This window comes from Pipistrellus hanaki (genome assembly GCF_964339955.1).
Source record: "Pipistrellus hanaki genome assembly, chromosome: 12".
NCBI classification, from domain to species: Eukaryota; Metazoa; Chordata; class Mammalia; order Chiroptera; family Vespertilionidae; genus Pipistrellus; species Pipistrellus hanaki.
The window spans coordinates 22,498,987-22,511,660 of NC_140514.1; the positions used below are offsets into that span (position 1 = coordinate 22,498,987).

The 12,674-nt window shown below is 38.3% G+C and overlaps 1 protein-coding gene and 1 pseudogene across 3 annotated transcripts in view; one reads left to right on the top strand and one right to left on the bottom strand.

Moving 5' to 3' along the window:
- EPCAM (epithelial cell adhesion molecule) overlaps window positions 1–9,620 on the top strand; it is a 56,952-nt gene extending 47,332 nt beyond the window's left edge. For both annotated transcript variants that reach the window (XM_084901020.1, XM_084901019.1), the window contains 6 exons: window positions 606–671; window positions 2,263–2,326; window positions 4,874–4,975; window positions 6,495–6,695; window positions 7,733–7,777; window positions 9,167–9,620. In XM_084901020.1, coding sequence (XP_084757146.1) covers window positions 606–671; window positions 2,263–2,326; window positions 4,874–4,975; window positions 6,495–6,695; window positions 7,733–7,777; window positions 9,167–9,208 — 520 coding nt within the window. In that variant the 3' untranslated portion in view covers window positions 9,209–9,620. The remainder of the gene's footprint in view (window positions 1–605; window positions 672–2,262; window positions 2,327–4,873; window positions 4,976–6,494; window positions 6,696–7,732; window positions 7,778–9,166) is intronic.
- On the bottom strand, window positions 4,216–4,767 carry LOC311631202 (small ribosomal subunit protein eS24-like; annotated as a pseudogene). The gene has a single exon. The product of its transcript is annotated as a small ribosomal subunit protein eS24-like (transcript).
- Window positions 9,621–12,674: the final 3,054 nt, after the last annotated feature.

The window sequence follows — 12,674 nt, forward strand, 5'->3', positions numbered from 1 at the left end:
TTTTTTTTTTTTAATACAAGCAAGAGTTTATTTAGAAAATCACAGAGGTAGAAGTGAGTCGTAGAAGAAGTGGGCTCAGGAAACAAGTTACAGAGGCAAAAGAAAGGCCCTTGGAGCTTAGGAGAAAGAAGCAAGGGGAAAAGTGGGGGTGGCCTGGGGGAGAAGGGCGGGGGAAGGTGCTGGGGTGCTCCATAGAGAGAGCCACTGGATGAGTTCTTTATGAAAGATCTGTGAGGGCCAGGGAAAAAATTAAAGGCATGTCTACTGCATCAATCCTTTTCCTGTTACCTCTACTCAGTTATTAAGAAAATAATATAGCCAAAGCCGGTTTGGCTCAATGGATAGAGCGTCGACTTGGGGACTGAAGGGTCCCGGGTTCGATTCCGGTCAAGGGCATGTACCTTGGTTGCGGGCATATTCCCAGTACGGGGTGTGCAAGAGGCAGCTGATCGATGACTCTCTCTCATCGATGTTTCTAACTCTCTATCTCTCTCCCTTCCTCTCTGTAAAAAAATCAATAAAATATATTTAAAAAAAGAAAGAAAATAATATAATGTAAAAGTCTGAATTGTTATATAGTGAATACTGTCTTTTTTATTTTACAGCTGGATCATCATTGAACTGAGGCACAAAACCAGAGAAAAACCTTATAATACTCAAAGTTTGCAGACGTAAGTGCTATTCAGTGCATTGTATTTACATGGCCGATGCTCGGATCTTCATCCTACATTAGAAAAACTAAAACAAGTCACAATGTTTTTTTCATATTTCTTAAAAAGATACTATAGTAGTACATAGTATTTTAATCTTATTTTGAAATAGATTTGTAAGAAGAGTTAGATTTCTATAGTACTCTTCTCTTAGATTCACCAGTAAACATTTTTCACATTTTTTCTTTATATGTGTATGTGTGTATGCATATGTGTGTGTGCTTTGTATATCTATCTAAGTATGTATATTTCCCCACAGAACCATATGAGAGCAAATTATAGACATCATGCCCCCAATGTTGTCCTTTATAACCATTTTTTATCCTCTGATCCAGGACCCAATCTAAGATCATGCATTGCATTTAGTTGTCATGACTGTTTTCTCTTCAATATGAAACACTATTTTGGCCTTTGTCTTCCATGATCTTGATAATTTTGAAGAGTGTGGGCAAGTTATTTTTGTTTTGTTTACAATAAATTTTTAATTTATTGATTTTAGAGAGAAACATTGCTTTGTTCCACTTATTTATGCATTCATTGTTTTGCTTCTTATAAGTGTGCCCTGACCAGGGATTGAAACCACAACTTTTGTGTATCAGGACAATGCTCTGACTAACTCAGCTACTCGGCCAGAGCCTGCTTTTTTTAAAAAATTGATTTTTTTAGAGAGAGACAGACAGAAACAAGAGACATGGACTGGTTCCCTCCCATAACACCCGACTGGGATTGAACCTGCACCTGGGTATGTGCCCTGACTAGGAATCAGTATGCATTTAATACTGAGATCCTTCAGTAAGCATTTAATACTGAGACTCACACTGGCCACGGCTAGGCAACTTGTTTTATAGAATGTCCCTCAAATTTTGTTTTTCTGATGTTTCCTCATAATTTAGTACAGGTTATACTTTTCATCCCCTTGGTTTATCACCAACATCTATAAAACCAGTCCTAGAAAGGACGTGATGTCACCTGGATCCTGTACTGATGTGATGGTGTTAACTGTGGTGAAGGTTGTGTCGCCAGGTTTCTCCACTGTAGAGTTACCATTTTCTTCTTTTTAATTAACAAATATAATCTGTGGGCAAGCTCTGGCTGGGTAACTCACTCGATTAGAGCATCCCAAGAAGGCCAAGGTTGCAGGCTCTGTCCCTGGTCAGGGCACATATAAAAAGCAACCAATGAATACATAAATAAATGGCACAACAAATTAATATTTCTCTCTCCCTTCCCCTCTCTCTAAAATCAGTAAATAAAGAATTTAAAGACTAAATAAGTATAATTTGTGGGCAGATACTTGATACCCTGTTTTTAATCAAAGTAGAATTCATTAGTTTAGCATCAGTGGATGATTCTACCTGAATCAGTTATCTTGATATTTGCAAAATGGCATAAAATTTCCAAGTTTGGTTATTGACAACTCCAGACCTTGAGCTATCTGCTTTGTTAAAAATTAGTGCTTAAAAAAAAAAAATGAATTAAAATGTCTAAAATATTTTTTAATTTTGTGTAGTACAACCATTTTTTAAAGAATGTGATTTTTAATTATTTACAGTGCACTCACGGAGGTAATCACAACTCGTTATCAACTGGATCCAAAATATATTGGAAATATTCTGGTAAGTTTTGTTTTTTGTTCTTTTAGCAAATGAGCTTAAACAGAAAGTTGGTGAAGCAGCGTGGTTTGGATCTGATTTTTGGTGGTGATTAAATTGCATTTGAGTAACAGTTTCAGCTCTGGGAACTTCATAAAGCAAATTGCCTGTTTTATTTTTCTTTTATAGCCTTTGAAAACCTCAATTTACCCTTAAAGCAAATGTTGTATCTCTTAGTATCCCAAACACATACCAGTCTTCTTGCCCTAGGAAACGGCTCTCTGTGATTGCTGTTAGCACACATTTGCTTTTGAGTACCTAGCTCCCATCTCCTCTCGTTTCAGGAGCTAGTCCTAACCAGGTAGCTCTTCCTTAACTTTTTCAACTCTGGCTGAAAATGCTTTAATTGTGTGATGAAACTCTTTTAAAGCAGTCTTCGTTTACTATTGTTCCTCTAGATTAAAATTTATGTCATTCTTATTTTTAAAATAGATTTATGATTTCGGAGAGGGAGAGGGAGAGAGAGAAACATCAGTGATGAGAGAGAATCATTGGTCAGCTGCCTCCTGCACACCCCACACGGGAATGAGCCTGCAACCCAGGCATATGCCCAACTGGAAATTGCACCATGACTTTCGGGTTCATAGGTTGACACTCAACCACTGAGCCACACTTGCCTGGCAAAATTTATGTCCTTTAAAAAAAAATTATTTTTTTATTGATATCAGAGAGGGAGAGAGACAAAGAGAGAGAGAAGCATCAAGGATAAGAGAATCATTGATTGGCACTCCCCCTACTGGGGATTGAGTACGCAACCTGGGCGTATGCCCTTGACCAGAATTGAACCTGGGACCCTTCAGTACGCAGGCTGATGCTCTATCCACTGAGCCAAACCGGCTAGGGTTTATGTCATTTTTAAAAAGAGACGCTTGCTTTTAGTGGAGCCTATCCCCCAGAAGCATGCTAAAAACAGGTACGAGGAAGCTCCAATTTTGAGTCCTCAAATGCCTAAAAATATTGTTAGATTATTCTTATAATCGATTGATAATTTGACTTAGTATAGAATTCAAAGTTACAATTTTTCTTAGACGTTTGAAGGTATTTCTCCAATATCGTACAGCCCCAGTGTTGATATTGAAAAGTCCATTTAGTCCTTTGTTCATGATTCATCCTCACCCTCACAAATTTTCTCTTCTCTCTTATGCTGTTATTTTCTGAATCTTGGGTTTTTTCACCCTTTCCCTTCTATTGTCAAATATTCTATTGTATACTTGAGAGCTTTCTATGTCTTTGTCTTCCAAGCCTCCTATTGCATTTTAATTTTTATTGTATTTTCTATTTACAAAAGGTTGTCTCAACCTCCAATTGCTCCTCCCTTTCTATTTTTGCTTCATAGATACAATGGAACCCCCCCCCCCAAAAAACAATTTTTTCTTTTCCCTTAATTTTCACTATTCTATGCTTTCTTTCCTCTTTTCCCCTCTCTTCCCCCCACCCCCCTGGTATTTGGTCTATTTTTCATATTAAAGACTTTCTTCGAAAATAAATGACTTTTTGGAAGAAATAATGCTTTTTTGCTTCCTAAAAGCAGAATGTGGTAAATACATACTGCATTTTGGATTGTGCTTCGTTAACATTTTAATTTTAAAATAGTTCTAGCCGGATATGGTGCCTTAATATTTTATTCTAAAATATTTTCAAGAGAAGAAAATTTTCTTTTGATAAGAAAACATGATTGCAATTATTGTTTGCATTGCTGTCTTAGTTCCCTTGGGTAAATTTAAAGACCTCCCAAAGATTTTTTATTTTTCCAAAGATTTTTAAAATTCTTAGTGATAAACTCAATTTTCTACTAAGTGAAAAGGAGCACTGATACATGTAGACTATAGAAAATAAAATAGTAAATATTCTCATTATTTTTTTTTTAAAGTTTATAGTTTATTAGTTCTCTCGCAAAAAAATCTGCACAACCATCACAGATAGTCACCGAAGAATCTTTACTCCTTCTGTTGTTCAATCTCCAGCTCACTTTTTGCCAGCACCAACATTGGCCTTAGCAGTCCCCCTGACTTTCTTCATCCTGTTCTTGCGTTCTTTCTCTGTTTTCTTGAGGTCTTCTTCTTCTCATATAGGCCATGTCGTGCAAGTCTGTGTTTGGGTTCATTTTTCTTTGCGTAATCCAAGGAATCATAAATCATGCCAAAGCCAGTGGTCTTGCCACCACCGAAGTGGGTTCTGAATCCAAACACAAAGATGACATCAGGTGTGGTCTTATACATTTTGGCTAGTTTTTTCCGAATTTCTGTCTTGGGTACTGTTCCCTTCCCAGGGTGAAGGACATCGATGACCATTTGCTTCCGCTGAAGTAGTCTGTTGGTCATGAACTTCCTGGTTTGGATGGTTACCGTGTCATTCATGATGAAGGTTTAGCTTCCAGCAGCCAGGGAGGAAAAGAGAGCTGCTCTTCCTTAGTCAATCATATCAACGCCAATATTCTCATTATTGAATAATGATATATTCATGATTTTGGTTATGTTAATAATAATTTGTGTTTTTCAATTTCCTCCATAGTATGAGAAAGATCTGATCACTATTGATCTAGTGCAGAATTCTACTCAGAAAACTCAGTATGACGTGGACATAGCTGATGTGGCTTATTATCTTGAAAAAGATGTGAGTATAATCTTCCTCGTCATATTCCTTTGTATAGAAATGTAATGCTGTTTGTCATGCCTCAGCAGATTCAAGATCTTTCATCATCTGCTTCTCCACGTACAGACCAACCTTATTTCTGTTCTCCTAGCGATTCTTGTGCTGCCATTAATGTCACTCTTATCACCTTTCTTGTTTGTTTGTATATTTATGCCTTTTTATCAAATTGTTCTACCTAGAATATCTTCACGTAATTCTTTTTATTTTTATTTTATTTTATTTTATTTATTTTTCTTTTTTCTTCACGTAATTCTTATCTATTACCTCGGTTGGTAGTTGCTTAATTTGTGTGTATAGTCTTTTCCTATTATTTTCATAAATATGGGTTATGTGAGAAATGCTGTGTAGCTGGTATGACAAAATAGTTTGTTTAAGCTTTATATATTTTTTAAAATATTTTTTTTTATTGATTTCAGAGAGGAAAGAGAGATAGAAATATCAATGATGAGAGAGAATCATTGATCAGCTGCATCTTGCCTGCTCCTTTCCCTACCGTCTCCCCAGGGATCAAGCCCTCAACCTGGGCATGTGTCCTGACCGGGAATTGAACTGGCGACCTCTTGATTTATGTGTTGACACAAAACCACTGAGCCACACCAACTGGGCACTTTATATATTACAATATAATATGCTATTTTTATTTTTTTATGAAATCTGGAATTTGCTTCAAAATAATTTGATCTGAAGAAGGCGGGGGGTGGAGGAGGAAGATAGAAGGAAGAATGAGTAAAATAAGATTGACCTTGTGTTTTTATTTGTTGAATCTGGTGATAGGTACATGGGACTTCATTATAGTATTCTTTAAAAAGTAAATAAATATTTTATTGATTTTCCACAGAGAGAAAGGGAGAGGGATAGAGAGCTAGAAACGTCAGTGAGAGAGAAACATTGACCAGCTGCCTCCTGCACACCCCCCACTGGGGATGTGCCCACAACCAATGCACATGCCCTTGACCGGAATCGAACCTGGGACCCTTCAGTCCGCAGACCGATGCTCTATCCACTGAGCCAAATGGGTTTTGGCCATTATAGTATTCTTTCTACTTTTGTATATGTTTGGAAATTTCCCATGTTTAATGATCTTTTTTAAGTTTCAGTGTATGAGACTATTACCATTGAAATCATAAAGATTCTTGGCAACAATTCTTTTATTTTATTGATTTGAGAGAGAGAGAGAGAGAGAGAGAGAGAGAGAGAGAGAGAGAGAAGGAGAGGGAGAGAGAAATAGATGCATTGATGAAAAAAACATCAACATCGATTGGCTGCCTTCTGCATGTCCCCGCTGAGGATTGAGCCTGCAACCCAGGCATGTGCCCTGACTGGGAATCAAACTGGTGACCTTTGGTGCATGGGTTGACGCTCAATCTCTGAGCCACACCGGCTGGGCGGCAACAGTTTTTTTTGTTTATAATGGACATGTGATTCCACGTGACCAGGTTTTAAAATATACTTTAAATTGCTTTTCTCCTTCTCTATATAGGTTAAAGATGAATCCTTGTTCTATTCCAAGAGAATGGACCTGAGAATAGACGGGGAACAGCTGGATCTGGATCCTGGTCGAACTGCCATTTACTATGTTGATGAAAAACCACCCGAATTTTCAATGCAGGGCTTAAAAGCTGGTATTATTGCTGTCATCGTGGTTGTGGCTATAGCACTCATTGCAGGAATCGTCGTTCTGGTGAGTAAAGTTTTATTTAAGGTTGTATTCTTTCAAGGAAAGGTGATATAAGTGAAATGGAAATCTTTTTTTCTTCTTATTAATTCTCTATAGTGAGCGAATCTATTGCATTTCTGGTCTCTTTTTTTTTTACTAAAAAATCACCTTATGAAGCAAGGAAGGATACTAATTAGAAAAGCTTGTAGCTGCGCACCTCACAGGTCAGTTAGGTTGCTGTCAAGCAGCAAATGTCCTTCAGTTCTCGCTGCAAGCAGTTCAACACTCGTGCTGGGATTAGCGCAATACACCTGCCCTTCCAGCCATTCAGTGAGATGAAATGACGCGACACAGATTCAGGTTAGCATAGGAAGAAGTTAAAAGTGGTAAACGTGAAGCAAAGTGAATTTATCAGTGTTTCCAAAGAAGGATGTGTCGCGTGAAGGAGCGGGTTTATTCTAGAAATGTACGGGTGCTTCAGCTTCAGGGAATCATACCAACATAAAGAATTCAGAAATGGATTTGAAGGTCCATGGGGATTTACATTGTCCGTTCAATGGGATTGTCACACTTGGCATTCTGCCTGGAAGAAAACAGAAGTTGCGTTTTAGTTTCACCCCAGCAGGGCCGACCACCTTGTCCAGCTGTGTGGTTGGCAAAGCGCCTGTGAGAGGAGTCAGGCGGTGCATGTTGAAATAACCTGTGGTGGAGAAAACCAAGTAAGACAAGAAATCTGGAATCTGAGGGAGAAGATATATATTTGACATAATTGAAATTAACATCTGTATGGCAAAGAGACTATAAAGTAGAACATAATGCCCTAGCTGGTTTGGCTCAGTTGGTAGAGCCTCGGCCTGCAGACGGAAGGGTCCAGAGTTCAATTCCAGTCAAGGGCACAGGGCTGACAATCTAAGGGAAAAGAGGTCAGTGCCCCTGAGTAAGTAGTCAGGTATTGTATGTTTTTAAAATTCTTGTGGCTCACCGGTTAAAAATTGCTGATTTAGACCAACCTTTTGTTTGGGTAGCAATCCTAAAATTGTAATAATTTTTCTTTCATTCAGATTATTTCCAGAAAGAAAAGAACGGCAAAGTATGAGAAGGCTGAGGTAAATGGATTACTTAATAAAAAGATCTTTGTTTAATCTTTTATTCCTAATAATCTCTATATCTTCCTAGACACTGACAGGTTTCAATTACACTGGAGTCCTTTTGTAATATTGTCCATAGAGTCAAAGGAGCAGTCTTACAATGCTCCCTTACCTACATTTTTTTTGCTCAAGTTTCATGGCAGATCAATTTGTAGTGAATTCTGTCTCATATAATAATGGGATAGGAAGCCTGTATTACATATATATATATATTTTACAAAGTGTTAACGTTTAGTGGAATCTTTTAGAAGCATATTCTAGTGGATTCATTTTAGAGAAACGCAGTATGACTACCTGATTTATTGTCTTTATGCTAGTGAAATTACTAATTATCATTAAAAATGAACTTAATTTATGTCCTGCTTAATTTGTTGCGTACTTACTAGTCATTAGTGTGAAATTTAAGTGTGAGATTGCTAGTGTGTTTCAGTCACTTGGATTTTGATATGAACACACTTGTTCTTAAATCCATCAATAACGTTTTCAGTATACCCACCAATTTTTGTATATTTATGTACTTTTGTAAGTGTATTTGTGCTATTTACTGATATTTTACCAAATAATACAGAAATGTAAAAGAATATTGAAAAAAAATCTAATAATGGAACTAGAAAGTTCTACCATTTTCTTCCCGTACCATAATCATCTGGCTTACCTGGTTTGGTGACCCCTGGTCTAGAGGACTTATCCCTAAACTGAATCATACCAGAAATTCAGAATGACAACATAGTGTTGTGGTTAAGAACAATATAGACCTGGGTTTGACCTCTCATTAGCTGGACAAATTAACTTCTTTAAGTCTCCATGTTTCCCTATATATAAAGCGAGATAATAGCGCAGACTCATGAGGATTAAACAAAGTAATCCATGCACAATTTTGGTATCAGGCTTGCCACAGGGCAAAATGTTTGTCAGGTGTACTTGTAACCATGTCTCATTTCTGCCTATAACTTAAGTGTGTAGTCTGGGATGAACTACTTAATTCTGAGCTTCAATTTCCTCACCCATAAAATAAAAGATTGATAATAGAAAATGAATTGGTTCTTCCTAGATGTAAAAAAATGGTATACATGTAAAAAAAAAATCTTATTCATTCTTAAAGACATTAGCTTACCTGCTACTTTCCCCTGTCACTTTGGCCATCTTCGCGCTCTAAACGGCAGTTTGAATCATGCACCCAGTGTGTGCTTCCTTGTATGATAGCTTTCTTTTTTTGAATTTAAATGCGTCTCATAAATGTGGAAGAGAAGCATCTTGCTTTCTCTTGGTTTTGTTTTAACTTTTCAGAAAGAACAAAAGATTGGGAAATTATTTTAATTTTTCCCCCCCTCTTTTTGTCCATTGCAGATAAAGGAGATGGGTGAGATGCATAGAGAACTCCACGGATAATTGCTGTAATTTGAAAAGTAACTCGAAGAAGGGAAATTCGCAGATGGATTCAGATTACAAATGTATGAGCGTGGGACAGAGAAATCTTTGCAGACTATTTTATTAGTTAACATATATTTGTAATAGTGAAACCTGTACTCAAAATATAAGAGCTTGAAATTGACTTTACCAATCTTAAAATTGACCACAGGTGTCATGCATATACAGTTCTGATAGTCCCGGAACTTGGGCTGCATAGTTAAAATTATTTATACACAACAGTGAAGAGTGTGCATTAAATATGTTTCCACAGTAGAGTTTGAATGACTCCTGACTCATCCATTTGTGATTGAAAGCTGTCTATTTACTTTTAAGTCTTGTACATAAAAACCTTTTTTTTTATGAACTATGAAATAAACATTTTAAAACTGAATTCTAACTTTGTTTGAATCATATAGAATCAAATTTCCTAGTATATACATAGGAAAAATCTAAAAATACTATGAAAATAAGATTAAAGAAAATGTAAAAAGTATATTTAAGCATGATTTTTATCCCATCAGTAGTAGGTAGAATTCTACATGGTCCCCGAGATTTCTTACCCTGTATGTATATGCCCTATATACATCATTCCCAATATTAAATTATGTTATATGGCAAAGGTGAAGGGATTTTGTAGATGTAATTAAAGAACCCTAATCAGTTGACTGAATTTAAAGGGTGGTTACTGTGGGTGGGCCTGACTTAATCATAAAATCCTTTTAAAAGAATGTCTAAAGTGAACAGCAACAGCAGTGGTGCTCTCCTGTTAGCCGTAAAGCAAACTGCCATATTTTAGAGAGGGTCACCTCTCAGGAAACGCCCAGCAGACTCTAGGGGCTGAGGCCTCAATCTCAGAGCCGTAGGAACTGAATCCTGCCAAAAACCAGTGAGCTTGGAAGAGACTCCAGCTCCAAATGATATTATAGCCCTGGCTGACATCGTCAGCAATCTTAAGACCCCAAGAAAAGGACCCCGTTATGCTATGCCTGGACTCCTGACCCATGGAAACAGATAAATGTTTATTGTTTTAAGATGCTAACTATGGTCATTTGTTATATAGTGATAGAAATGGACATAGTAGAAAGGAACAACTTGAAAGACAATAGGAATAGCAGATGTTGGGTACAGCCACTACCTTAGGGCTGAGGTAGTGCAGCACCCAAGGAAGAGACCTTTTAACTGCCCCTAAGCCCCATACATACCCTGGGCCCCCGAGTTCGAGGGAGAGGCAGAAAGGTGGCTGCAGATTGGCACTGGCATCACTGGAAAGTCAGTCTTGTGAAACTTGATGAAAATCTTCCCTCTAGGACAGGAGTCATCAAACTACAGCCTACAGGCTGGCTCATCACCAGTTTTTATACAGCCCAGAAGTTAGGATTGGTTTTTGCATTTTTAAATGGTTAAGGGAAAAAGAATATATTGTGATATGTGAAAATTAGAGGAAATAAAAATCTCAGTGTCCATAAATAAAGTTTTATTGTTTACATAAGGTGTGTGGCTTTTTCAAAGTACAGTGGTAGAGTTGAGCAGTTGTGACAGAACCTATCGATGGGGTCTGTCCTTTACAGAAAAAGTTGGCTGAACCGGGCTCTAGGGTGCTGGGGAAAGCTCTTTATAGGGAGATGTCTCACCAGACACCAAAGCCACTCCATAAAGCTACCTTTTATAGTTGGGGTGTGAGGCAGGTTCTCAGAAGCTGCTGGAGGACCACATTGTGCTGGAGAAGGCACCCATGCTCTAAGAGCCAGATGAAGTCCTGGGTCAGCAGGAGCTGGGCACGGGAGTGGGGGTTGGGGGTGGGGGGGAAGAAGCCAACAGTGCTGCAAGGGGACTACACTCTCCCCTTGCAGTGTCTCTCCGGCGCCCTCTGCTGACGAAGCTTCAGATCTACTATCACAGAGCAGGCAAAAGGTGAATTTGGAACTGAGTGGTACCCTCTAACCCAATGCCCTCTAGTTTCAGTCTGATCTCTAAAAAGCTACTCTTGCTAAGCTCAACACTGACCAACTAATTGCCAATGGCCTTTTTACCCCCAGTGTTTCATCATTTGATCTCTCCACAGCGTATCAACATATTGACTGCTCCATGTCCTACTCCAATAAGTTGCTTACACATTTTCTCTGGCTTCATGGACCTTAGTCTCCCATGGTTGTTTTTCTCTTCCACTGACTCTGAAATACTGATGATCTCAGGATTTATCTTTACTTCTATTTTTCCTCTTTTTTTCTTCCTGTGGGATTTCAGCCATTCCCTTGTCTTAGATCATAGAGTTTGGGTGAGAGGAGGGAGAATGGCTGGAATTAGCATTGCTGGATAGTCAACAGTCAAATGATCCAAACTTTGCCGGCTTCCTGCCTTGAAAGGTATTTTAATGTGAGTCAATGGTTTTTAAACTGAGTTGATTATCAGGCAAACCTAGGGAGCTTTTTAAGAAATCCCAAGACCCCACCTTCAGAAATTCCAACCCATTATATGTGGGTGGGACCTGGGAATTGGTTTTAACACACACACACACACACACACACACACACACCCTTACTGGTCATTCTATTCGCTTAATCAGGGTTTGGGGCAGCTTCCTAGGCTTTCTTGGAAGAAGGGAAGCCAAACTGGAGAGTGTAATCTGATCAACATTTAAAAAAATTTTTCAACCCCACTTCCCCATTTTTTTTTTTTTAACTAAATGCTGATCTTCTAACATTGTTTATTTACTGTGTTATCTAAAGCCATTCACTAGAATTAAGCACAAAGGCACTGTTTATTTATTTATTTTTTTTACAAGTAATCATTAGATCCTAGAAGAGTCTGGTATAGAAACATTTTCAAATTAATGAATCAACCAAGGAGTGAACTAAATGACTAGTGTGAAGCAATAAGGCGGCTGTGGAGAGTAAACCTGTAATCTTTTTATTATTTATTGATTTTAGAGAAAGTCAGGGAGGAAGAGAGAGAAACATCCATTTTTGTTGTTCCACTTAAGTTTTGCATTCATTGGTTGCCTCTTGGGGATCAAACCCTCAACCTTGGCATATGGGGGGGGGGGGGCGCTCTAAACTACTGAGCTACCTATCAGGCCTGGGCTTTAGATTTGTAATCTTGATGTTGGCAGTTTATTTAAAAAAGGAAAAGCGAGGCAGTTGGGGGAGAAGGTAGCAAGTTTTAAAAAACTACTGGGAATGGAGAAGTCCCGTTTTTCCTTGTTTTCAAGTTTCTTTCTGGTTCCACTTCCATGCTTTCGGGTACGTAAAAAAAACGCAAAGCCTACCAGTACATCCCACCTAATCGCTCTCCCTGGCTGCCGCCCATCCCCTGGGATCTCAACCCTTAGAATCGGAAAAAAAGAACAAAACTATCTTCAGGATGGTCGCGCAGGGGACCTAGGCTCACGCAGGCGCAGTAGGCAGTCACCTGCGTGCGCGCGGGAAGTTGGGCAGCGTCCGCTTGT